Below are 25,539 nucleotides of genomic sequence, written 5' to 3'. Positions count from 1 at the left end.
TAAACAGTGGAAACCCCTCAATTCTAACTTCAACACTAACCCCAACACACCCCTAATCCTAATCCCAACTGTAGCCATAACCCTAATCACAACCTTAACCCCAACACACCCCTAACCACAACCCTAACCGCAACACACCCGTAACCCTAATTCCAACCCTAATCCTAACCCTAATCCCAACCGTAACCCTAATCCCAACCCTAACCACAACTGTAACCCCAACACACCCCTAACCCTATCCGTAACCCTAACCACAAGCCTAATCTTAACCCTATTTCAAACCCTAGCCCTAATTCCAACCCTAACCCTAAGGCTATGTGCCCACGTTGCGGATTCGTGTGAGATTTTTCCTCATGATTTTTGAAAAATCTGCAGGTAAAAGGCACTGCGTTTTACCTGCGGATTTACAGCAGATTTCCAGTGTTTTTTTGTGCAGATTTCACCTGCGGATTCCTATTGAGGAACAGGTGTAAAACGCTGCGGAATCCGCACAAAGAATTGACATGCTGCGGAAAATACAACGCAGCGTTTCTGCACGGAATTTTCCGCACCATGGGCACAGCGGATTTGGTTTTCCTTAGGTGTACATGGTACTGTAAACCTGATGGAAAACTGCTTCGAATTCGCAGCGGCCAATCCGCTGCGGATCCGCGGCCAATCCGCTGCCAATCCGCTGCGGATCCGCGGCCAATCCGCTGCGGATCCGCTGCGGATCCGCGGCCGATCCGCTGCGGATCCGCTGCCAATCCGCTGCGGATCCGCTGCCAATCCGCTGCGGATCCGCTGCGGATCCGCTGCCAATCCGCTGCGGATCCGCTGCCAATCCGCTGCGGATCCGCTGCGGATCCGCTGCCAATCCGCTGCGGATCCGCTGCGGATCCGCTGCGGATCCGCTGCGGATCCGCGGCCGATCCGCTGCCGATCCGCGGCCGATCCGCGGCCGATCCGCGGCCGATCCGCGGCCGATCCGCTCTGTGTGCACATGCCATAACCCTACCCCTAACCCTAACCCTACCCGTAACCCTAACCCTACCCCTAACCCTACCCCTAGTTCTAACCCTAGTTCTAACCCTAACCCTAGTGGAAAAAGAAAAAAAAATATTTTCTTTATTTTATTATTGTCCCTACCTATGGGGGTGATAAAGGGGGGGGGTTTATTTATTATTTTTTTATTTTGATCGCTGTGATAGAACCTACCACAGCGATCAAAATGTACCTCTAATGAATCTGCCGGCCGGCGGGCGCACTGAGCATGCGCCCGCCATTTTGGAAGATGGCGGCGCCCATGATGGAGGCGGACGGGGACCGGGAGCCTCGGTAAGTATAAGGGGGGGGAGATCGGGGCACGGGGGGGGGGCGTCGGAGCACGGGGGGGTGACATAGGAGCAGGGGGGGAGCGGGCAGGAGGACGGGGGAGCGGACAGCAGGACGGGGGAGCCGGCAGGCGGACGGAGGGGACCGGAGGACTAACGGAGCACTGGGGGGGCGATCGGTGGGGTGGGGGGGGGTCACATTAGTGTTTCCAGCCATGGCCGATGATATTGCAGCATCGGCCATGGCTGGATTGTAATATTTCACCAGTTTTTTAGGTGAAATATTACAAATCGCTCTGATTGGCAGTTTCACTTTCAACAGCCAATCAGAGCGATCGTAGCCACGGGGGGGTGAAGCCACCCCCCCTGGGCTGAAGTACCACTCCCCCTCTCCCTGCAGATCGGGTAAAATAGGAGTTAACCCCTTCACCCGATCTGCAGGGACGCGATCATTCCATGACGCCACATAGGCGTCATGGGTCGGATTGGCACGGGTTTTCATGACGCCTATGTGGCGTCATGGGTCGGGAAGGGGTTAAAGCTTGAACCAGGAGCGATCCTGGATAAAAAGTTATTCCAATAGGGCTCTATTGGCAAAGAAAGCTTGCTCCCTATTCACCTCACATCTAGTTACTGAGGAAGGTCCACAGGACCGAAACGTTTATTGTTGATACTACTACACAATAAATCTTTCAGCATCTAAACTGAAGTTGAGTGCCGGGTTCATTACATTAATTAACTATAGGGTGTGGGAACCTACCCGTGCACCTACGCCAGCAGTGCTCACGGTTAAATTCACCGCAAAGTACGAGTTCATAGACACCTAACATGACTAGGTTATTTTTTACCTAAGTGGTGAAAAAAAATTCCAAACTTTGCTTAAAAAAAAAAAAAAAAAAATAAAAAAATTTGCGCCATTTTCCGATACTCGTAGTGTCTCCATTTTTCATGATCTGGGGTCGGTTGAGGGCTTAATTTTTGCGTGCCGAGATGACGTTTTTCATGGTAGCATTTTGGTGCAGATACGTTCTTTCGATCGCCCGTTATTGCATTTTAATGCAATGTCGCGGCGACCAAAAAAACGTAATTCTGGCGTTTCAAATTTTTTTCTCGCTTTTTTTCTCGCTACGCTGTTTAGCGATCAGGTTAATGCTTTTTTTTTATTGATAGATCGGGGGATTCTGAACGCGGCGATACCAAATATGTGTAGATTTGATTTTTTTTTATTGATTTATTTTGATTGGGGCGAAAGGGGGGTGATTTAAACTTTTATATATATATTTATTTTTTTTTCATTTTTTTTACTTTTGCCATGCTTCAATAGCCTCCATGGGAGGCTAGAAGCAGGCACAGCACGATCGGCTCTGCTACATAGCAGCGATCTGCTGTTTGCTGCTATGTAGCAGAAAATCAGGTGTGCTGTGAGCGCCGACCACAGGGTGGCGCTCACAGCTGCCGGGGATCTGTAACCATAGAGGTCTCAAGGACCTCTATGGTTACAATACTGAAGCATCGCTGACCTCCGATCATGTGACGGGGGTCGGCGATGCCGTCCGGATGCGGTAGTTAAATGCTGCTGTCTGCGTTTGACAGCGGCATTTAACTAGTTAATAGGCGTGGGCAGATCACGATTCTGCCCTCGCCTATTACGGGCACATGTCAGCTGTTCAAAACAGCTGACATGTCCCGGCTTTGATGCGGACTCACCACCGGAGCCCGCATCAAAGAGGGGCTTCTGACCTCGGACGTACTATCCCGTCCGAGGTCAGAAAGGGGTTAATGAGCGGTACCATGTGGCCGTTGAACACAGGAACAAGCTGCCGACGTTCGCCAGAGACCAGCGGAGAAGCAGGGACATACAGAGAGACCGCGCCAGGATGGAGCGAGTATGAGGGGGGAGGGTGAGCCATGCGATATTCATCTGTCCTCGTTCCACCGCCGCGCTGTTTCTCTCGCATCCTCTGGCTGCGACGTTCAGATCAAAGGGCACAATGACTTGTTTAGTGCGTGCCCTCTGCCTGAACAGTTACTGCAAAGACCCGGAAGACAGCGGCGTGCGGTGGTGGAATAGGGACAGGTGAATATCGTAAGTGCTGGGGGCCTGAGCTAGCGGCGACTCCGGCACCTGACCCCCCCATATCGCGCCGGTGTCCCCGCATGCTCAGGCCCCCGGCACTCAGCGATGAGAGGTTAGTATGTCATTTTTTTTTTTTTTATCATTGCAGCAGCATATGGGGCATATTATTCTATGGAGCATCTTATGGGGCCATCAACCTTTGTGCAGCATTATGTGGGGCATCATTCTATGGAGCATCTTTTGGGTCCATCAACCTTTGTGCAGCATTATATGGGGCATATTATGCTATGGAGCATCTTATGGGGCCATCAACCTTTATGGAGCAGCATATGCGGCATATTATTCTATTGAGCATCTTATGGGGCCATCAACCTTTGTGCAGCACTATATGGAGCATCTTATGGCAGCACTATATGGAGCATAATATTCTATGGAGCATCTTATGGGGCATCATTAACCTTTTATGCAGCATTATATGGGGCATATTTTAATATGGAGCATCTTATGGGGCCCATCATGAACTGTATGGAGCATTATATGGGGCTCCTGATTCAATATGGATATTCAAAAACATTTAACCTACTGATGTCTCAATTAATTTTACTTTTATTGGTATCTATTTTTATTTTTGAAATTTACCAGTAGCTGCTGCATTTCCCACCCTAGGCTTATACTCAAGTCAATAAAGTTTTCCCAGTTTTTTTGTGGCAAAATTAGGGATCTCGGCTTATACTCTAGTATATACGGTAAGTATATGGGCCAAAATAACACCAGCCCAATGCATGCAACTAGCTTCTCCAAATAAGAGGTGTCTTGAAGTTGTCATCACCAACAAAGGCTTTTGTACGAAGTATTAAATAAACTTCAGTAAGTGACACTTTTTCCCTGTGTCATGTCTCAATATGACACAATGTATAGACATTATGATTTGATTTCTTTTTGTGGATTAGATGGGTTGAGAATTTCATATAAACACCACCTTTAGAAATAGATTTACTTAGACAATTGGTGACATGCTCAATACTTATTTCACCCACTGTATTTAGATGGAATGATTTTGTGGCTTTAAAAAAAAAATACAAAAGTGGTTAGAATCCCCGTTGTTGTAACTGTACTAGGTCCAGATTTTAAATGCCGAGTCAGCTCACAAAATAAGGACCAAAGCCGTAAATATGACCTTCGTATTAGTAAAGGCATATCACTTATTTACAAAACTATGAAAAGAGGAAATCCAGGCCGCAAACTGATATGTTTTCTGCTGGTAAACCACTTCTATGAGAATATCTTGCTTTAGGAGTTATAATGGAAGCTATAAACCACTGCATTTCCTTACCTAGCTGGACATCTGATGGCCGAGATGATACTAAATCCACACTGGTTTCCTGAGGGCTGGGCTCCGAGGACTTGCTGTTTTCAGATGGCTCTAAACAACTATCCTCAGTTTTTATCGGCAGCTCTGTCTCTTGACAGACAGTCTTGAGCTCATCACTACCCTCATCCAATGGATGCAATTTGTCTTCAGATTTTTCTGCAATCCAAGATCTGATTTCAGCAGCAGACATGCCAGTCTTGTTACACAAATCCTCAAGATCGTCCTCATTCAAAGCTTGCCTCTTATTGTAGTAATCCACAAGGGGTTTTACGTACTGACGTTTAACACCCGCGTAGACCTTCTTATAGTTGTCATACCACTTTAAATTGCCATTTTTATAAGAGTACCTGCTGTCCCCAAACCAGCGTACAATTTCTGAGCGTGAAAGTGCAGTTTGCTCCACTAGGCTATCATACTCCTCAGTTGATGGCCACTGGGTTTTAACAAACATTTGCTTTAAGTAATCTCGCTGTTTGGCGGTTTTCTTCATGGGTGGTCGGCCTCTGTATAGTGATGACCTACTGCTCCCATTACTTGGCATTGTATAATCATATTTTGAGCTTTCGATGTTGTCCACAGATTCAGTAACACGAAGAGCTTTCAAATTGATCTTGATTGGGTTCACTTTTCTCTCAGATGCTGGGGAACTATTTTCTACTACATGTGACACAGGATCATCAAAAACTTTATCCATGATCTCCATCTCTTCAGCAGAAACCTCATCCTCCTCTTCTTCATACCGAGCTTGCTCCCTCTTGAGTTCTTCAGCTACTTTCTTGCGTTTTTCTGAGAACCAGCCATCTATTTCCCGTCTTGTCATTTTAGTTTCAGTCCGTAACCGATTTACCTCCTCCTCAGAAGGCTCACTATTTTGTGCAAAACTACTTTCCAAAGCTCTCAGCTGCTCTGGTGCCCTCTCTTTGTATCTTGTGACCGTGAAGTCAGGTGACTGATGCCATGACTGTCTCCTTGGGGTATGTGATGGTGTATGACTTGTTGGAAGCACAAAATCTGTATCTGGATCTTTTAACATGGTATACATCTCATCAGAGTTGGGGTCCCCTACATGGTCACTTGTGCCAGCCCCGTAAATGGGTGGCTTGTTGCGGAAATGGTATCGTTTATCACTAAACCATTTCCTAACGTCTCTTATTGTCAAGCCTGTTATTCTGGTCAGTCTTGAAACTTCCCCTTGAGAAGGAAATTGGCTTTTGCAAAAACTGCTTTTGAGAGCACTAAGCTGCTGTCGTGACTTTTTACAACGTGCCACTGGATCGTAAGCATTCGGTGATGGCATACTAGGAGAAGTAGTCGTAAACGTCTGGTAATCAAAATCTAGTCCGGATAAGGATGCTGTACTGGCCTCTGTTGTTAACTCATCTGAGACTAAAGAGGACATGGTTATGGGCACTGAAGTAGCAGGTCCTTGAATTCCATTTGTTAGAATGGGCTGAGCTACAAGTAAACCCCCAGCTCCCTGTGGCTGACTGACAAACTGGCCTGGAAGAGCAGCTTGGATGAGCTGTTGAACATTACTTGCATTTGCTACAAGTGGTGCATTCAGAACAGTTATAGTTGGCTGTGGTACAGGCTGAGGAATAGATTGGATTACAGTATTAAACATTTTCTTTCTTGAGTCTTCGATCTCCTCAGGTGACCAACTAATGCCCTGTTTAAGTCTTTGTGCTGTAAACCAGATTTTGATCTGCTCTTCTGGGTATTTTGTCACTACTGTTAGATAGCAAAGCTCAGCCTTTGTAGGGTAAGGGAACTTATTAAAAGAGTTTTTTAGGAAATTGTTGGAGTCCATGGATGAATTGTATGTAGGAATGCTACTTAAGGGAATCATTACTTTAGGGAGGGATTTGGCAGTGGGAAGTTGCGGACTTTGAATTTTCTGGACAAAAGATTGTTTAGGCATCACTGGTGTAATTATGGTTGCTGGAAGTTTTGGCTGTAAAACAGACTGTGGATGGTTTAAAGATACTAACTGTGTCACCCCTGTTTGCAGTACAGGAACTGTTCCTATTATGGAGCCATTTAATATGGTCGAATTGACTTTGTTGTTCACACTAGTTGTAGAAATAGACCCATTCCTAAGTGATGCACGGCTTTTTTTCTCAAAATCATCCCCCACGTGGTTGGCGAATGCTTTCTTTGTGTCTTGCTTGTTTTTCATAATCTTCATTATAGGCGCTTTACTAATTAATATGTCTGAATAATCACTGGCATGTCTGTCACCCCGATGGACACCCATATCCTGGTCGGCATTGTTGGTGCCGACACTTTGCTCCACAACAGTGTAATTCTCATGCCTTGCCACAGTCCAGGTGAGATCACAGCTTATAGAATGACTATCTGAGTTGTGAGATTCCAGTTCCTTAGGATCTTTGACTAGAAAGCTGCATGCAATACAAACATATGAGGGATCATCTCTAAAGTCAAGGTGCTTGGTGTTCATGTGTTCAACAAATGGTCTTGTCTCATTGGAGCCATAGTTGCAATATTTGCAAAAATAGCTCATGCCATCAATGTTTTCATGCCCAGTAGTCAGGATACCAGTTTCACCATCTATTAGATCTGTAGCTGGTAACATTTCCTGGGGGTCATCCTTGGAGTTTTCTTCAGATATTTCTGCATTATTATCCAGTGCCAAGGTTTTGATGGGGATCATACATGGTATGGTTGACTTTCTTTTGCTGGCCATAATGTTCTTTTTTTCCCCCACAAAGCCAATAAAAGGAAGAGACAGAAGGATTTCGCTCAGAAATCAGGTGGATGGTCTGCGAGACATTACACTTGAACCAAGAAGACTCAGGCCTAAGAGAAATAAATATATTGGTTACCATTTATTAACATTTCATACAGTGCAATATTCATATACTAGTAAATTATCTAATGGAATCAATTCTATATTTGTACTTTTTATATTTCTATTTAAGTGTCAGGTCATTCAGAGCATTACATAATCAATGAACTTACATAAAAAGGGTGGGCAAGGCCACGTTCATTATCTGATCAGTATTTTACCTTAGTATTTGTAAGCCAAAATAAGGAGTAGCAGAAATAAGAGGAAAAGTATAATAGTAAGACATATTGATAGGAAATTTAGATTGTGAGCCTCAATGGAGACAGTGATGATGAGGTCTGAAAAGCGCTGTGGAATATTATGGAGCTATATAAGCGAGTACAATAAATAAATTAATAAGTGCAACAAGTAACTCTGGCATCCTAATGATATATATTTAAATATTAAATTAGATTTATAATTTAATATACAACACACATTTACATATAGCAATTAAAAAGTTTTTTTATCTGCCATATGCACTTGTCTTTGATCCGCTGCTTGATCATAGAAAAAAATAAATGTAATGCCATAGTCATAAATATAGGCACTTCTGTATCGGATACAGATGCAACCTGCAGCCAATGTCCTTACATGTAGGCAGCCATATCAGTCCACATGGGGCTAATATCTCAGTTACGATCCTCAAGTATGGCTTCTCCTCACACTCCCTGCTCACATTAGCAACGAATCATCAAGAGACAACCCTAGTTAGTGGTCTCATAAAGGACATTAGCACCTGCTAACAGGATGTGTGATTAATGTCTTATCATTTGGGGCCAACAGTCACATAAAAGTTGGCCCAAGCCTCTGTTCCTTCTCGTACCTATCCAGAAGAAACCTTTATACTTCTACTCTCCGTTGAACTTACAATCTTGGCAATTACGCAGACAGCTAGCACTTTCCCCTGAGGTGTATGGCATGGTGCACACAGTAGTGGAATAGGCCCTCACCACAGTTTCCCCAGAAGTGGCGGTATATCCTCTTCCCTCAATAGTACAGTGATGGAAGTTGCAAGTTGCATAATTCCCAAATCTGTGCATACAATGGCCATTGTGCAATAAATCAATTTCCCCTGTGGTGGCGGGTGCAAGAAAACTGAACACTTGCTGCGTAGTTTCCAAATAAACTTAAAAGTTGATCGCTGGGGATTCCTACTACAATCACCCTGTTATTGGGGGACATTTTCAACAAAAGTAGGTTTATCTAAACAAGAAACCAATGCAAGCTTCAAATATAGCATGAAATAAAAGGAACAGTGAGTCAGTTGAAAACATTTATCTTACGGTTAGCCATCCATCCCGCTGTTGTCACACTAGTCTGCAGGAAATATGCCATCTCTACGTTTGCTAAGCTTCACAAAAGTCAGATTGTATGTGCGAATTTAGCATAGAGAGGTTGTACATACAGAAACCAGAAGACAACTGGTCACACTGTTGGCGGTACTTCGTGAGCTGGGAGGTGGAGCACAATGGTGTAGTGGATCATGCTAGCTCCTTCCAGTACTTTAGTTTTCCACAGAGATAAAACAGCGCGATCAGTCATCAAGAAACTAAATTACGGTACATCATGACTTTGTGAGAGTTTATCAATTATGTATAGCCATATACAACGAGTGTAATGTAACCCGCTGTTTTCTACAGGATCGGCCAACAATCTTCCCGATGGCAGTTGTCAGGGCAACGCAGGGCTGTGGAGTCAGAGTCGTTGACGGAGCCCATTTTGGTGGAGTCGGAGTCATGGAAATTGAGGAGTCGGAATCGGGAGTTTGGCTTACCAACTCCACAGCCCTGGAGCAAAGGAGAGTCTGTCATATAGAATTCAACATGCCCAATAGTTTTGTTTTCAAAGAAGTTGTCCAGAAAATGCTTTTAACCCCTTCACCCTGAAGCCTGTTTTCACCTCCTGACCAGGCCATTTTTTTCAATTCTGACCACTGTCACTTTATCAGGTAAAAATTCTGGAACGCTTCAACAGATCCCACTGATTCTGAGACTATTTTCTCGTGACATTGTAGTGGTAAAAATTTCTGTTCTATGACGTGTTTATTTGTGAAAAAAAACAAAACAGAAATTTGGTGAAAATTTTGAAAATGTATCCATTAGCGAACTCTGAATTCTTATGCCCTTAAATCAAAGTCCTGTCACACAAAATGGTTAAGAAATAACATTTCCCACATGCCCTACTTTAAATCAGCACAATTTTGGAAACAATTTTCTTTGTTAGGAAGTTATAAAGGTTAAAAGTTGACCAGCAATTTCTCATTTTTACAACAAAATTTACAAAACCATTTTTTTTTTTTTTTTTTAGGAACCATCTCACATTTGACATGACTTTGAGGGGTCTGTATGACAGAAAATACCCTAATGTGACACCATTCTAAAACACTCCACCCCAAAGGTGCGCAAAACCACATTCAAAAAGTTTATTAACCCTTCAGGTGCTTCACAGGAACCGAAGCAATGTGGAAGGAAAAAAAAAAAATGAACATTTAACATGGTCACAAAAATGATCTTTTAGCCCAGATTTTTTTTTATTATTTCCACAAGGGTATAGGGAGAAAATGGACCCCAAAAGTTGTTGTGCAATTTCTCCTGAGTACGCCGATACCCCGTATGAGGAGGAAAACCACTGTTTGGGCACACGTTTGGGTTCGGGAAGGGAAGGAGTGATGGTTTGGAGAACAGACTAATTAAATGGTCTGTGCACTTGTTACGTTTGGAGACCCCTTGATGTGCCTAAACAGTGGATAACCCCCACAAATGTCTTCATTTTGGAAACTACACCCCTGAAGGAATTTATCTAGAGACATAGTTTTATAGTAATGTAGTACCTGAAAATGTACTTGACAATTATTTGTTTGCAAAAGAAAAATGAACCTCACTAAGAATGCAACGTACACTCCCCTCATGCACTAGAAATTACCGGGAATTTTTTTTTTTTGTTAATGCAAAAGAAAGACACTACCTATAACACTACTCTATACCATTATTTGTTTCTCTAAAACAAAATCGGAGGTCACCAAACAGTGACGCCCGCTACTCTAATACGCTACTTCACTACCTATGAAACTACACTGTACTAACTACTATATATATATATATTTAAAAAAAAAAAAAAAGCAATCAGACGTCGACAAAAAGTAAATAAAGTTCCTTGTCACACTCTCTCTGATTAGCAGCAATACAGCTCACTGCGCTGCGACCACGGGAATGCTCTGCGTAGGATGCTGCACAGAAAAAGCAGGTGAGAGGAGGGGACTGGAACAGGGATGGGGGAGTTGCTGCTGCGATCACAGATAAGTCACACAGCAGTCAGATGGCAGATCGATAGTGATAGTGAGCCCCAATAAGGACAGCGATGATATCTGTCAAGAGCTGTGGAATTAATGGTGCTCTATAAGAGAGTAAAATAAAGATAATAACCAGTCACCTACAAAAGAACACACAAGCTAGCCATACACATGTCTGGCCTGATTCCCTGACACACATGAATGCTCAGCTAAGCTGTGCGCTCATGTGCTTTCAAATGGGAAAGAGGACAAAGATGCTGCCAGACACCTCTGGCAAGTTCTTCCCTCCACACCCTTGCCCGAGTACAAATGAAGCAAGTGTATAAATTCTGCCATATCTCCCCTGATATCATCTGCTGAGGGAGAAGCGTCCGCCATACACATCAGGCTGGTCAATTCGGAGGCAGTGTTTCAGCTGAAAGACACCCAATGTATATGGCTGGCTGGCTTTGCAGAAAAACACAATGGGTAATGTAAAATTTGCTCTGTGTAAAGCCAATTGTTGTTACCTTGGCTTCATTAAATCTGGCATAGAGACATTATGCCACAAACAATGGGAGACGCATTGATGCGGGCATGTACATTGCTGCAGAATACGTTGGCGTTATGTAGCGAGACATTAATAATCTATGCCGCTCCATTACACTCTGTGTTTTGGCTTGTATAAGCATTTTCTAAAGTGAACGTGGCAGCAGAAACAGGAGAATTATGAGAAAACGAGTCCTTAACCCAAAACAAAAAAGGAACATTCTCAGAAAACTAAACGTTAGGTCCCAGGAACGAAGGACACTTTCACCTGAACACTCAACAACACAATCACATTATGTAATAAAAAGGGCCCAATATTTCTGTAACTCCCAGTGACTGGATCGGAAAGGGATTGACACACAGCCAAGTAACGCCAGAACAGTGTGTTCTGCCATCTGCAGACTTTGCTTGGTTAAGTCATGGAAAAATACTGTGCAGAAATAAGCACAGAGCACCGAGAATCTAAAGCGCAAACGCTGACACTGAATAATATAGGAATCGTCATGAACACAAGCATCTGGGGCGCAGGGCTTCTTACACCAAGTGTTTATGGATCCATAGGGGGCGCCTATCATCTGATCAGATCAGGGGTGTGTTCTGGAGGATCACACTAAAGAAGCTACTAATGTGCGAAAACTGCTCACCGTCACCCCCCATCCCCCACATCAAATTGTACATTTGGCACAGAAAAACAGCAGTGTTGTTTCAATACAGGGAGGTGTGAATATGCTTGGCTGATATTTCCACACTGTTCAGTGGCTAGGAACAAAAGTCAAAAAGCAGGATCTGACCAAAAACTCTTAGCAAGCCTGCTTAGAACGATTCTCAATATAGACTTTTGCTGGATTTGATTATTCAGTCTTCCCTTTTTCACATAGAACTGACAACATGCAATAGGCTAAATCTACCAATTAGATTAGCTAGAAAATACTCACAATGTAACTGGTGGCCAAGTATGCTGACCATCTGCAGACCCCTCCAAACATAAGATTGGAGGAAGATTGTTAGATTAACCTACACCAGAGCTAGGAAAAGTGCGGCTGAAGGGCTAAAAACAGTGACCCATGGGCCATACTATGCCCTTGCCCGCTTCCCCATGTAAAGGCTATCCTCAGTCTGGGGATACAGACAGCAGTGAGTACATTGGTGAAGGATGGAGTCGCCGGCGCCTTCCACCAATCAGCAAGCGAGTTAACAGACGCAAGGACATCATTACAAAATGTCTGCTGTACGGAGAGTCAGTGCATCAGAGACCGGAGCAGAGCACCGGGGGAGCGGGAGCGAAGAGAGTATGCGTATGTAGAGGGGCTGTGCGGGGGCCTCATACTGTATGTAGGGGGGCTATGTGCGTGTTCATATGGTACATAGGGGGTGTCAGCATACTTAAATCTGGTCAATATTAAGTGATACAATATAAAATAATATATTAACATTAATATTGAGTATAATTAATTTCAGCCTATTGATAGGGTCCTCCACAATAGTTAGACTCCTCCTCGGGAAAATTAATTGCTCACCCCTGATCTATAAAGTGTCCAGCTGAAATCACTTTCCTTTCTAGATTCACACCCATACCTTTGACAATAGGGGTGGGATTGTCTCAAATTACCATTAGACTTTGTGCATAGGGTTGTCCGAGAAGCATAAAAGAGAAGCTTGGGAATCTATACCATAAGAAGGGACAGTTTATATGGACCGACTGGCAGCATGCTACGACCGATCAGTACATTTTTAACGATTGGCTATCATTTAAATGCCCATTTATGATACACACTGAGCAATCTATACTATACTGCCAAGGTTCTCGACAGTGGAAGTCCTGTTTACAAAGGACGATTCGCCGTGGACAATGATTTTTTAACACTGTGTAAAAGATTATTTCATGACTGGTAGCATATTTACATACCAAGAGAATCGTGAAATGAGCAATTTTAACAATGTTCATTCAGGATTATTGGGCAGTATAAATTCAGCTTTAGTTAGAGTTAAGTCATCATGTACATTTATTATACCATTCCTAGCTAAGGTTTTATTTTTATGTAAGACCAGAGCATCATTTCACTCTTAACATACGTTCACATGTCCAGTTGTAATAAATCCAGTTAAAAAATAATAATGTTAACAGATACTAAATGAAAAGCAAAGTTTCCCCTTAAAGGAAACATAAGCTTCCGTTTTGCATCCATTTGCACCACTAGGTTTCATTTTGAACAGACCCATTTTACTAAAGCAGGCTCAGAGCACCTCTAGATTTCTGAGCATCAGTAGTGATTAAAACCAGGTTCAATAAATGAATGACAACAGGTGACCAAACATTATGTCATCTGCTTCCTTTAAACTTTAATGTAAATGTTTAGCGGTTCAGACTAGGTTTTCCGGTCTGTCCAGAAAACGGATAGCAGACGGAATTGATGCAAACTGATGACATTTTAGGAAGAAGTACAATCCATTCAAATGAATAGATTCTGTAAATGAACATTTGAAGTTTCCCAACTGTTTCATAAAAATGGATACAAAACTGCCCAAAAGCTCCAAGGCAAAATATAGCAGCAAGCACGAATGCTACATGTGAAATTATTAAGCCTTCAATTGGTTTTTAGGAGACTGACACACAAAAATCAGATTTTTTGTGACTGCGATAGCGAGAATGCATGACACTGCATGTACAGGTGTGATCCCACTGCCGTGCAGTACATGCGATACCACACTGTGCCTCACAGAAAGTGGGGGAGGAGGAAGGATTGTGACATTTTGTGCTACCATTTTCTGCCATTTGCAAATGGTCACTAATTTCAATCACTGACAATGACAGAAAACTTGTCAATTTCTCAATCTTTCCAGCACACTAGCTGCTGTCCAATATGTTAGAAGGAAGTAAAATTAGGGCAACATCAATGACTAATGACAAAGTCCAGTCTTCCTGGCGCATGGCTTCCTAATACATCTATTACATGCCAAGAATTTATTTTATAGGCCTCCTCCTGTCTTATCAGAGACTAAATGTATCGAGAAATAAACAGATACGCACTGGAGTCTCATGCTAAGTGTCAGGGGAAAAGGTCAATTGGGGCAGCAAGTCCAAGCAGACAAGGACTTCAATAAACCAAATCTCACTTTATACTGTCTAAACCCAAATAAAATTCTGCTAAAGCTACTGGTGCTGCCGGCTAATCTACCGTCACTCTACTCGTGGGGCTCAGATCTCACGTTGTGTTTTTCCATCCTTGGTCTCAAAGTCCCACGGTATAAATAAATTATAGTGCGCATGATCAGATTCCTGCAGGAGGGCTGGAAGTAGTGAAGCATGTCGAAAATCTGACCCACAATCAGCCTGACAGGCAAAAGGAAAGAGTGAAGCGGAACTGATTGAGCCTGGCGGACATAAAGCATTTGAGCGCATGGAGGCCCAGCTAACAAGTAAAACTGAGGCATGAAGATGCTACCATCATATTCTACAGGGGACACAAACAAGTGACTCCACCCGAGAGCAAAAAACAGTAAATTAAAAGATTATTATAGACCAGACTAAAACAAGACAAAGAAAAGTCAAAACAGCAAGAATTTCTACACCAAGTGCGTACAACAGAGTGTAAGACGCCCCGGGAACCCGTCTGTAAGCTAGAGCCCCAAATACCTTCAGGTGTACCAGAAATGCCTGGCTATTCACTACAGGGATAGGAGGGCCCATACCTTCTCTGTCATAGGTTTATGGGAAAATAAAATCAATCCTTTAGGGGAGGTGTCCGACTACATGCATCATTGTGGGCCACCTCACATCAAGAGCCAACCATTGCCACTCCTTTACTAAAATCATCCCAGGTAAAACGAAATCTTATCGAAAGTGATCTTCAGGTTTTGGATGCAGAATCTGACAAACGTAATTTACAAGGTCAGCAGTAGGCCACAAAATGGGGACATTTGTGGGACAAGAACATTCAACCATCATGCACTACCATTTGCTTTATATACATTTTGATGGTTTTGTTTGCTAGGAAGGCACCCTTATATGATGAATTATCCACGTTCAAGTGATTTATTGAACTCAGAGGGCAAGAAGCATTTTCTACACTTACATGCATGCTATTCTAAGCTCCTAATGACCAAATGAAGGTTTTCCTCAACTGGACACACAACTGGCCTGAACTGACAGTGATGGGACTTGGCAATCTCCCATGTACGGTCATGGCCAAAAGTATTGACACCCCTGCAATTCTGTCAGATAATACTCAGTTTCTTCCTGAAAATGATTGCAACCACAAATTCTCTGGTATTATTATCTTCATTTAATTTGTCTTAAATAAAAAAAAACACAAAAAGAATTGTTCTAAAGCCAAATTGGATATAATTCCACACCAAACATAAAAAAGGGGGTGGACAAATGTATTGGCACTGTTCGAAAAATCACGTGATGCTTCTCTAATTAGTGTAATTAACAGCACCTGTAACATTCCTGTGGCACCTAACAGGTGTTGGCAATAACTAAATCACACTTGCAGCCAGTTGACATGGATTAAAGTTGACTCAACCTCTGTCCTGTGTCCTTGTGTGTACCACATTGAGCATGGAGAAAAGAAAGAAGACCAAAGAACTGTCTGAGGACTTGAGAAACCAAATTGGGAGGAAGCATGAGCAATCTCAAGGCTACAAGTCCATCTCCAAAGACCTGAATGTTCCTGTGTCTACCGTGCGCAGTGTCATCAAGAAGTTTAAAGCCCATGGCACTGTGGCTAACCTCCCTAGATGTGGACGGAAAAGAAAAATTGACAAGAGATTTCAATGCAAGATTGTGCGGATGTTGGATAAAAAACCTCAACTAACATCCAAACAAGTTCAAGCTGCCCTGCAGTCCGAGGGTACAGCAGTGTCAACCCGTCCTATCCGTCTGTGTCTGAATGAAAAGGGACTGTATGGTAGGAGACCCAGGAAGACCCCACTTCTTACCCAGAGACATAAAAAAAGCCAGGCTGGAGTTTGCCAAAACTTACCTGAAAAAGCCTAAAACGTTTTGGAAGAATGTTCTCTGGTCAGATGAGACAAAAGTAGAGCTTTTTGGGCAAAGGCATCAGAGTTTACAGGAGAAAAAAAAAAAGAGGCATTCAAAGAAAAGAACACGGTCCCTACAGTCAAATATGGCGGAGGTTCCCTGATGTTTTGGGGTTGCTTTGCTGCCTCTGGCACTGGACTGCTTGACCGTGTGCATGGCATTATGAAGTCTGAAGACTACCAACAAATTTTGCAGTATAATGTAGGGCCCAGTGTGAGAAAGCTGGGTCTCCCTCAGAGGTCATGGGTCTTCCAGCAGGACAATGACCCAAAACACACTTCAAAAAGCACTAGAAAATGGTTTGAGAGAAAGCACTGGAGACTTCTAAGGTGGCCAGCAATGAGTTCAGACCTGAATCCCATAGAACAGCTGTGGATAGATCTAAAAATGGCAGTTTGGAGAAAGCACCCTTCAAATATCAGGGACCTGGAGCAGTTTGCCAAAGAAGAATGGTCTAAAATTCCAGCAGAGCATTGTAATAAACTCATTGATGGTTACCGGAAGTGGTTGGTCGCAGTTATTTTGGCTAAAGGTTGTGCAACCAAGTATTAGGCTGAGGGTGCCAATACTTTTGTCTGGCCCATTTTTGGAGTTTTGTGTGAAATGATCAATGTTTTGCTTTTTGCTTCATTCTCTTTTGTGTTTTTTCATTTAAGACAAATTAAACGAAGATAATAATACCAAAGAATTTGTGGTTGCAATCATTTTCAGGAAGAAACTGAGTATTATCTGACAGAATTGCAGGGGTGTCAATACTTTTGGCCATGACTGTATACAGCTGCCATCTATATCCCGCATTCTCACTTGGCTCAGAGTATTTGTCTGGTGGTGAAGACAGAAAAGGTCAGTGGTAGAATGAGCAAGCCTGTGACTAGATCTATAAGATGACATTTGGACAACATTCACACACCCATTTCAGGTTTTACATTCATGTAAGGACTCGTTCACATGGTCAGTATTTTACCTCAGTATTTGTGAACCAAAAGTGGGTGATAAATACAGAAGTGGTGACGTGTTTCTATTAGACTTTTCCTCTGATTGTTCCACTCCTGGTTTTGGCTTACAGATACTGAGGTAAAATACTGACCAAATACTGAATGTGTGAACGTGGCCTAACATGGTTTTCTTCTCATGCCATCAATGTTGCCTTCATTTTAGGCAGATTACAGACGACTGTAAAACTTGGATCATTTTCAACAAATTTTCATCCATCTGTCATTCATGTGTCAGTTTTTTACGTCAGTGTGCAATCCGTATGATGTTCATGTGCAGTCAATTTTCATACATCGAAACTTACAAATGTACATGATCACATATACTTTAAAACTAGGAAACTGTATCTGTAGAAATTAAATACCACTCTTACAGTCCGTGTGGGATCCAATTTTTTTCACCCACGCATGGACTTTAATGTGTGCGTTATCCAAGACTCGGAAAGTGCATGCTGCGATTATTTTCTCACGTACAGTTTGGACAGAGGGGAAAAAAAAATGTTCATCTGAACAGAACAGCACCACCAGAACAACATGTTCGTGTTCTGTCCAATTAAAAAATAAAATAAAATCAGACAGCACACATTGATACATTCAACTGCAGTGTGTGTGTGTGTGTGTGTGTGTGTGTGTGTGTGTGTGTGTGTGTGTGTGTGTGTGTGTGTGTGTGTGTGTATATATTTATATTTTACATTAACACGTTCATCTGCTGCAGATCTATCATTCTCTGAGTGCGGAGCTTTGTATAAACCCCCCCCCCCCCCCCAACATCACTGATGGCAGCTTTCTGTGTACACTGTGCATAGGCAGAAAGCTCCCAATCAGTGCTACCGGCAGGGTTATACAGGACTACATGGCAGTCCTGTATAGATCCACTACTGTATAGGTCCACTAGTGATCTCTAATCTTCTAGTTAAGGGGTAATGCTTCTTTTTATGGAGAATGCCAAGAGAATTATAGGACATGCTATGCACTTCTAGGAATTTAAAAATTAAGAGAAGTGTTGCTTGACTAAGTATCTTTATGCCACCTTGGAACGCTCCAACATGGAGAAACTGTACCCATTAAACCCCATGTCTGAGGACTCTCGCTAAGCCAAACCAAGGGTTGACATGGACTTTTAGGCTATGTCCACACTTTGCGTTTTTGCTGCCTTTTATCCTGCAGGCAAAAAAACTCAGCAAAAATGCAATGTGTGAACATGGCCTTAGGATTGCTACTGCTAAGATGGCACTAGAGTTCCTTTCCTCTTCCTCTCCCTCTCCCAGGAGGCTATTTGCTTATCTCTTGCTGATAAGACAGTGATTTTAGAAAAACTTCACCAAGCAGCCACGTAAATGACACATTGTATGAATCAGGGTCTTTCTCTACATTATGCTGCTCTCCGATTAGGTGGCAAAAACCTGGTGACAGATTCCCTTTAATAAACAAAAAGCACAGGGATGGAGCCACATATTCATCACTGTAATGAGCGGTACCACGTGACCGCTCATACAGGACAAGCTGCGACGCTGAGAGGAAGCATCGAGGGAGCTGGGTGAGTATTTTAATGACAGCGGGCGGGCTCACAGGGGGTGGGAGGGAATTGGTTACCGGGAACTTTATTTCAACTGCAAAAAAAATAAAAAAACAATGATTTTTCATTCCTTCTCTCCAGCAAACGCTGCTGGAGAGAAGAAATGAATGGCGGCTTCAGCACCCAAAGCAGGGGACAGCGCTTACTGTAGCTCTGTCTCCTGCACGGTCCGTGTGGTACCCAGTCGGCACACGGCTGCCGCACGTGTGCCACAGTGATGTGCCACGTGAGGACACGGATAACTCCGGTACCGATTTTTCAGGTACCGGAATTATCTGGACGTGCGAGACTGGCCTTATAAGAAGGTAATAACCTTCTTATAAGGCTGCATTCATACAACTGTTTTACACATCCGTTCATGGCCAAAGATAGAGGAAAAAACGCATGCATTTCAAGCAATAGCTTGAAATGCATGCGTTTTTATCTCCATCTTTGGCCATGAACCAATAAGTGTGATATAATGCAGGCAGATTCTGTCAATGGAGAAGTAATTTGCCTGAAAGGAATGTGATGTGTTTAGATGTGAAAATGTTAACTCTGTTCTGTTTATAAGGATGAATAGACTGGTCAGAATGAAAAAATAAGTCACTCGAATGAAGTGTGGGAGAAAATAAGGTTTAGTGACTATTAAACATATCGGCATTTATATACTAGGTTTGTTTTACAGAAAAGTATTAGACCCATGAAATAGATGTGAACTGTGTACTTTGCCTATTGAAGACAAGAAGCCATAAGCCGTGTACCAGTAAACTGTAAATTAGCATTTTTTTTTTTTTACCAAGGGGCAAGAACCACTGCGTGATGGGCATCCCTATGGTAAACAATTGAATGACCCCATTCATACTAATAATCATCTAGTGTCTTTAGACAGCTGTATGTTAAGACTAGATCCACAGGATAACATTTATGCTGTATATGCTGGGGCAGGACCAAAATATTTAGATTTTTTATGCAGATTAGCTTGCACTCAATGTATTGCAATGACAGATATTTGTGGTGAAAACGTGCAGCATTTCTGCAACAGATCAGGCATGCCTGCTGTCCCATCACTAGCCTCACACTGTACTGTGTGATGTGGAGTTTGGTGTGAATCTAGCCTAACAGGGGTATCTGGTTTGTCAGCAACGTGAGAAAGGGAAGTTGTAGGAGGGATATAGGGGTGTATTCACACGCTACAGATCTATTGCAAACATTTATGCACATGCCCCATTTACCTGAATTGTACAGGAAACCTGCCAAGTGAAAATATCCCAACTGCTTATAATATCCTTGATCACCTCTAATTGTAATGAGGAAAGTATACAGAACACAAAATGGGGGGAGACTTCTGCAGGATATCCATTCCATGTTTGTGTTATGCACTAATTAGTTTATGCTATCCTCCAGCAACTAAGGAGTAGTCCACTACTCGGACAACCCCATCTCATTCACTATGTTCCCCTCCTTTCAAAATAATAACAGCTATACTCACCACTGGTGTGGGCCATTTTGGTGCAAACAGCCAACCAACTGATGTGCATAGGAGACATCAAACTTTCCCTGACTGATAAATACCGGGCAAGAGAAGGATCAGAAGTTTGAGGGGTTTTTATGCAATGCCTTCATTCTCCCAATGGATAACCCATCGCCAGTGGTGGTCTGGCAGCTGCCTTCTCCCCTCTCCCTACTGAAAACACATAAAAGGTTATTCTCATCTGGTTTACTCAGGAGAGCCTAGCTCCCTTGCCTCCTGCTCACTGGGGAGTACATGCTCATTATGATTGACAGTTCGGACCAGTTATCGTGGCGCTGGCCCAAACGGTTTGCCTCCCATGCGGCTATATGACAAAGGAGATGAGCGCAGCACCGCTGAAAATATTTGGAATTGGCGGCCAACACCGCAATCCAGTGATCAGGTCAGCTTCAGAGCAGTGCTTACAAGCACAGAACCATAGCTTGTAAACACTGCAAATGTTCGACCATCGCGACTGCGTTGGCCAGTAACCTAGGCAATGAGCAGTAAGCCACAAAATAGAGGAGAGCAGAGAGGAATTTTAATAACAAACAAATGCCAAATTGCTTGTTATTATAAGCACTTTTCAACTTTACCCATCTGAGAAGACGGCAATAACCCTATAATGCCTGGCCGAGTCAAACGTTTATGTGAATGAGGGTGTCATGTCATGGTAAAACTGGACATTTACATTAAAAGAGCCATCAAGTAAGACAATATGGTCGTCACTCTCGCTTACAGCTGGGGGCTCTGTAGTAAGAATAATCCTGTACAATATAAAGAACAAAAACAAGGCACTCCAAAGTGTTTCTTATCTTCCTGTAAATAGACTGACAGCGCTCTCCTGACTCCAAGCTTTTCTGTGTCCACGATGACAGAGCCGTTGTCAGAGTCCCCAACCACCTGATCCTTATATCCCCTGAAGATGTTGGGAGGACACTGGAGAGGCCCCCCACACACAGAGGGCCAGCCAATTCTGCCAAATCCCATCTGGTTTGGCTGACATTTATGTAATATGTATGGGGTCCATATCGCCCATCTTAGCCAACCACGGCACAGTATATGCCATAAAGGTCTGAGATGTGTGTCCCATCTCTGAGTTGCATTTTCTCTGGAATAGTGTCCCCAGAACCCTATCTAGCAGTCTCTATAAATTAGAGGAGGTCACACAGGTGCATGTTTCCATTAACTTCTATGGGAGTTCCAAACCAAGCAAACCATGTTCCTTCTGCCAGGGGAGTGGCAAAGTAAAGACTGGGCCTTTAGTGATTCTTCTTTCTTGACCAAAGATAAATGTCACCAGCAGTGACAGGCACCATGACTGTCCCCTCCCAATACAGCAGAAAGCCCTATACCCTATGCCTGCATTCTTACAAGTAGAGTCAGAGTGGTCACTAACAGGTCGTCACTAGCAGCTTTTAAGAAGGGACATCACTGTATGTCAATGGAAAGAGACAGTTCAGGTTTCATTCTATATCTTTCATATTACACCAAGATTCATGGATACCTGGGGTTGGCCGTGAAATGCGCAGACAACGACTGAATTTCCCCTGTAGCATTTATAAAGGAACAATTACAATAAAACGGGTTCATAAAACGTTTAAACCCTTTCATGTGACTGAACTTGAAAGGGCCTCAAAGGGGATTGTCCACCACTACTGGACAACCCAAGAGTAATCAATTCAGGACCCTAATTATAATAAAAACAACGGATACTCTACTCCTGTAGAGGCGCCATTCCAGAGATGTTGGCGCAGCTGCTCCGGGCGGCGATGTGATGTCAGCTGCAGCCTTTCCATCCACTCTGACGGAATGTCGCTGGGACATCACCCCTACAAAAGGGGAGTATCCATTGTTTTTATTTTAGAATTAGGGTACTGAATTGATTACACTGGAGTCGTCTCTAGTGGTGGACAACCTGGCTAGTAGATCAACTTTTTACATTTTTGCTTTTCAGCAGCCAAAACGTTATTCTTTCACTGCTGTGTCAGCATGATGCTGTTTTATGCAGAACAAAGTGTATTTTAAAAAGATAAAATAAATAGTAATTTTATGTGGAAATTTTCAGTTTGCAAAGCAAATACATAAAGAGAATTTAGTTTCATTTTTTACACTAAATTACATGTAGAGGTAGTTTTCCATGTTATGCTAAAGTACCTAATGTTGACACCCCTTAAAAAAGCATAAGTAAAATGCATGTTTACGATCTTCCCTTGAATTCTGCAGTCACTTTAACATGGGTAAGCACCTTATAATGATTAATTAACTAATTACCATCTTTTAGCTTGATGCAATCATACATGTTATCATGTGGTCATGGATTGAATGCTGGATAAATAGTAAGCTAGTCACTAGTGATGAGCGAATGTGCTCGGATAAGGCGTTATCTGGGCATGCTCATGTATATGCAGAAAAAGAGATAAACGGCACCACTCCACAACTCCGAGGCTTATTAAAACTCCAGAGACATGGGTGCTGATCAGCACAGAGTCAGGCATACGTCCAAATTCACCATTTCCAAAAGATAGCATGGCTCTCACCGTCCTACAAACAATGTCATTTTATTATGGATACATGTAAAACAGAGGCAGGGAGGCTTTCAAGTTATACCATTATAAAAACAGCACCCCCGACACATTGAAAACTGCTGTCAGGTAGTTTATTAACCCTTCAGGTGGTTTTCAGGAATTAATGCAAAGTGGCATGACAGGAATGAAAAAGTGTATTTTTTACCACCTAAATGTTGCTAACTTTGAACAGGCCACTGTAGCCGGCAGACGCCAAGGCTATTTGGTCATGAATTGCCATGGCAAACATCAGGACCACACAATCATGATCTCAGGGTGTCAATGGGGATAAATAGGAAGCCCCCACTCTGTTAACCATTTATGTGATGCAGTCACTACTAACAGGGGTTAAACAGATATGGACGATGCAAATACTGATCGTGGCTGATGCAGCAAGTTGTCAGCTATAGTGTACAGCCGACAGCTGCTGGATTGTCACCTGTAGGGGGGGATGCTATTCTCTTATATCTCAGGTCAGTAAAAAGACTTCTTGGCGGTCATTAAGGAGTTAATCTTCTAATATTCACCTTTTTTTAAATCATATCTAGATTTTTTTGTGTATTCATTGTATCTGATGTCATAATAAAAGTTTTTTTTTTTTTTTTTTTTTAATATAGTGAATTTAGTACACCAGTATGTGACTTAGAGTGATAAAGTAAGTAAAGTAAGTGTTTTGTTATATTAAATTATATTACCAGAATTTTTACGTGGGAAGTTATTTGGGGACCATTTTTAAAGAGGATACAGGGGACTTTAGCCAAAAAAAAAAAAAAAAAAAAAGCATGTAGTTGCTAACACAGGAAACTACCTACCTCTTGTAACCGGCACCGTTCATTGTACTGCTCCTGCCAGAGATTCAGCTGCTCCCGGTGAACAAAACAACAGTTTATCTTCCTGTTGGCAGGGCGGGGCTACTGGTGTAATGCTGATTGACAGCTGGCTTCCCCCAATTACACAGCAGGAGCAGGCTGTCAAATCAGCATTACACCAGTAGTCCCGCCCTATCAACAGGAAAAGAAACTGCTGCTCTGTTGACCGGGAGCAGCTGAATCTCTGGCAGGAGCAGTCAATAACTGACACTGGGTACAACAGGCAGGGAGTTGCCTCTGTTAGAAACTACATATTTTTTATTTATTTTTTACATCGTGGATATCCCCTTTAAGCAATATTTGTCCACTGTAACTGGTGCATTCATAGGAGCCTCAGTCACGGAGGAAAATAGTCCACTATATCACACCTGATGATTGAGAGTTATGCTCGTTGGTCAGGTGACTGTCGGCATGTTTAGATGAGCCAGCTTGTTCACTAATTATTGGCTCATCTAAGTAGGTCACTAGAACAGATCATCAGTATTCGGCTTCGCTCACATGAGCGCATAACATGGCTGAGCGCTGTCCGATGTTTTATCAGATGGCACTCGGACAAATGTTATACCCAGGGACAGCGTGGATCGGATATGTTTTACTCATATTTCTACGACGCTGCACCCTCAGGTCAGAAGACCCACGGCCAGCCCGTATATTGCGGTCCGATTTGCACGGTTGTCTGATGAGCCTTTAGGCAGGGTTCAGAAGAGCATATATCACGATCTATAGATGGACCAAAAGCCTGGATTGACCACCAGTGGTGTCTGAGGCTGTAAGCCTCAGGAGATCGGGCACTGCAGCCTGTGTACGGGCCATAAAATACATTCAGGTGATCCTGGTTTTAGTCCCGTGGGAGACTGACACCCCGTCAATCAGTTGTATGCAACTCCACACAGATGTAAACAGAGGATATGCAAACTGTAGGCAGGTTGAAAGTTCCCACTAAATCACCCTTTCCCATACAGCTTGCATGGACCCATGTAGAAGGAACGGAGCGCATGTTATGGGGGATACGTTATCTCCTGGGGGGCAGCTGCTGGCTGGAAGAGGGGACTGGGCTCAGTGCTAGATATCATTTCTGAGCATGTTAGCACAGGCAGCCAACGCATCCAAAAAAGTGAGTATCACCCAACTGGGTCACTGACTACTTTGGGAATAGGGAAAGTTGTGCTGCGGAGCCCAGTGTACCTGTTCCCATTCGCTCCTCCTGATAGACTGTGCCACACCATGAAGGACAGCGCTCCCTGAGGTGCCAGCACATCCATGCCAGGCTATAGGGTGCTACACCACGGAGGACCAGGCTCCCTGAGGTGCCAGCATATCCATGCCAGGCTGTATGGTGCCACATCACAGAGGACCGCGAGTTCTGAGGCGCCAGCACACCCACGCCAGGCTGTAGGGTGCCACACAACGGAGGACCGCGAGTCCTGAGGCGCCAGCACACCCGTGCCAGGCTGTATGGTGTCACACCACGGAGGACAGCGGTCCCTGAGGTGCCAGCACACCCATGCCAGGCTGTATGGTGCCACACCACGGAGGACAGCGGTCCCTCAGGTGCCAGCACACCCATGC

At 43.3% G+C, this 25,539-nt stretch overlaps 1 protein-coding gene across 3 annotated transcripts in view; it reads right to left on the bottom strand.

Annotated features, from left to right (window-relative positions):
• The window catches only part of ZHX3 (zinc fingers and homeoboxes 3), a 32,806-nt gene that overhangs the window by 6,252 nt on the left and 1,015 nt on the right, over positions 1-25,539 (bottom strand). For all 3 annotated transcript variants that reach the window (XM_077251517.1, XM_077251518.1, XM_077251519.1), the window contains exon 2: positions 4,724-7,582. In XM_077251517.1, the coding sequence (XP_077107632.1) occupies positions 4,724-7,469 (2,746 nt within the window). In that variant the 5' untranslated portion in view covers positions 7,470-7,582. The remainder of the gene's footprint in view (positions 1-4,723; positions 7,583-25,539) is intronic.

Source organism: Ranitomeya variabilis, chromosome 4 (assembly GCF_051348905.1).
Source record: "Ranitomeya variabilis isolate aRanVar5 chromosome 4, aRanVar5.hap1, whole genome shotgun sequence".
NCBI lineage: Eukaryota > Metazoa > Chordata > Amphibia > Anura > Dendrobatidae > Ranitomeya > Ranitomeya variabilis.
This window is presented reverse-complemented; position numbering and strand designations above follow the sequence as displayed.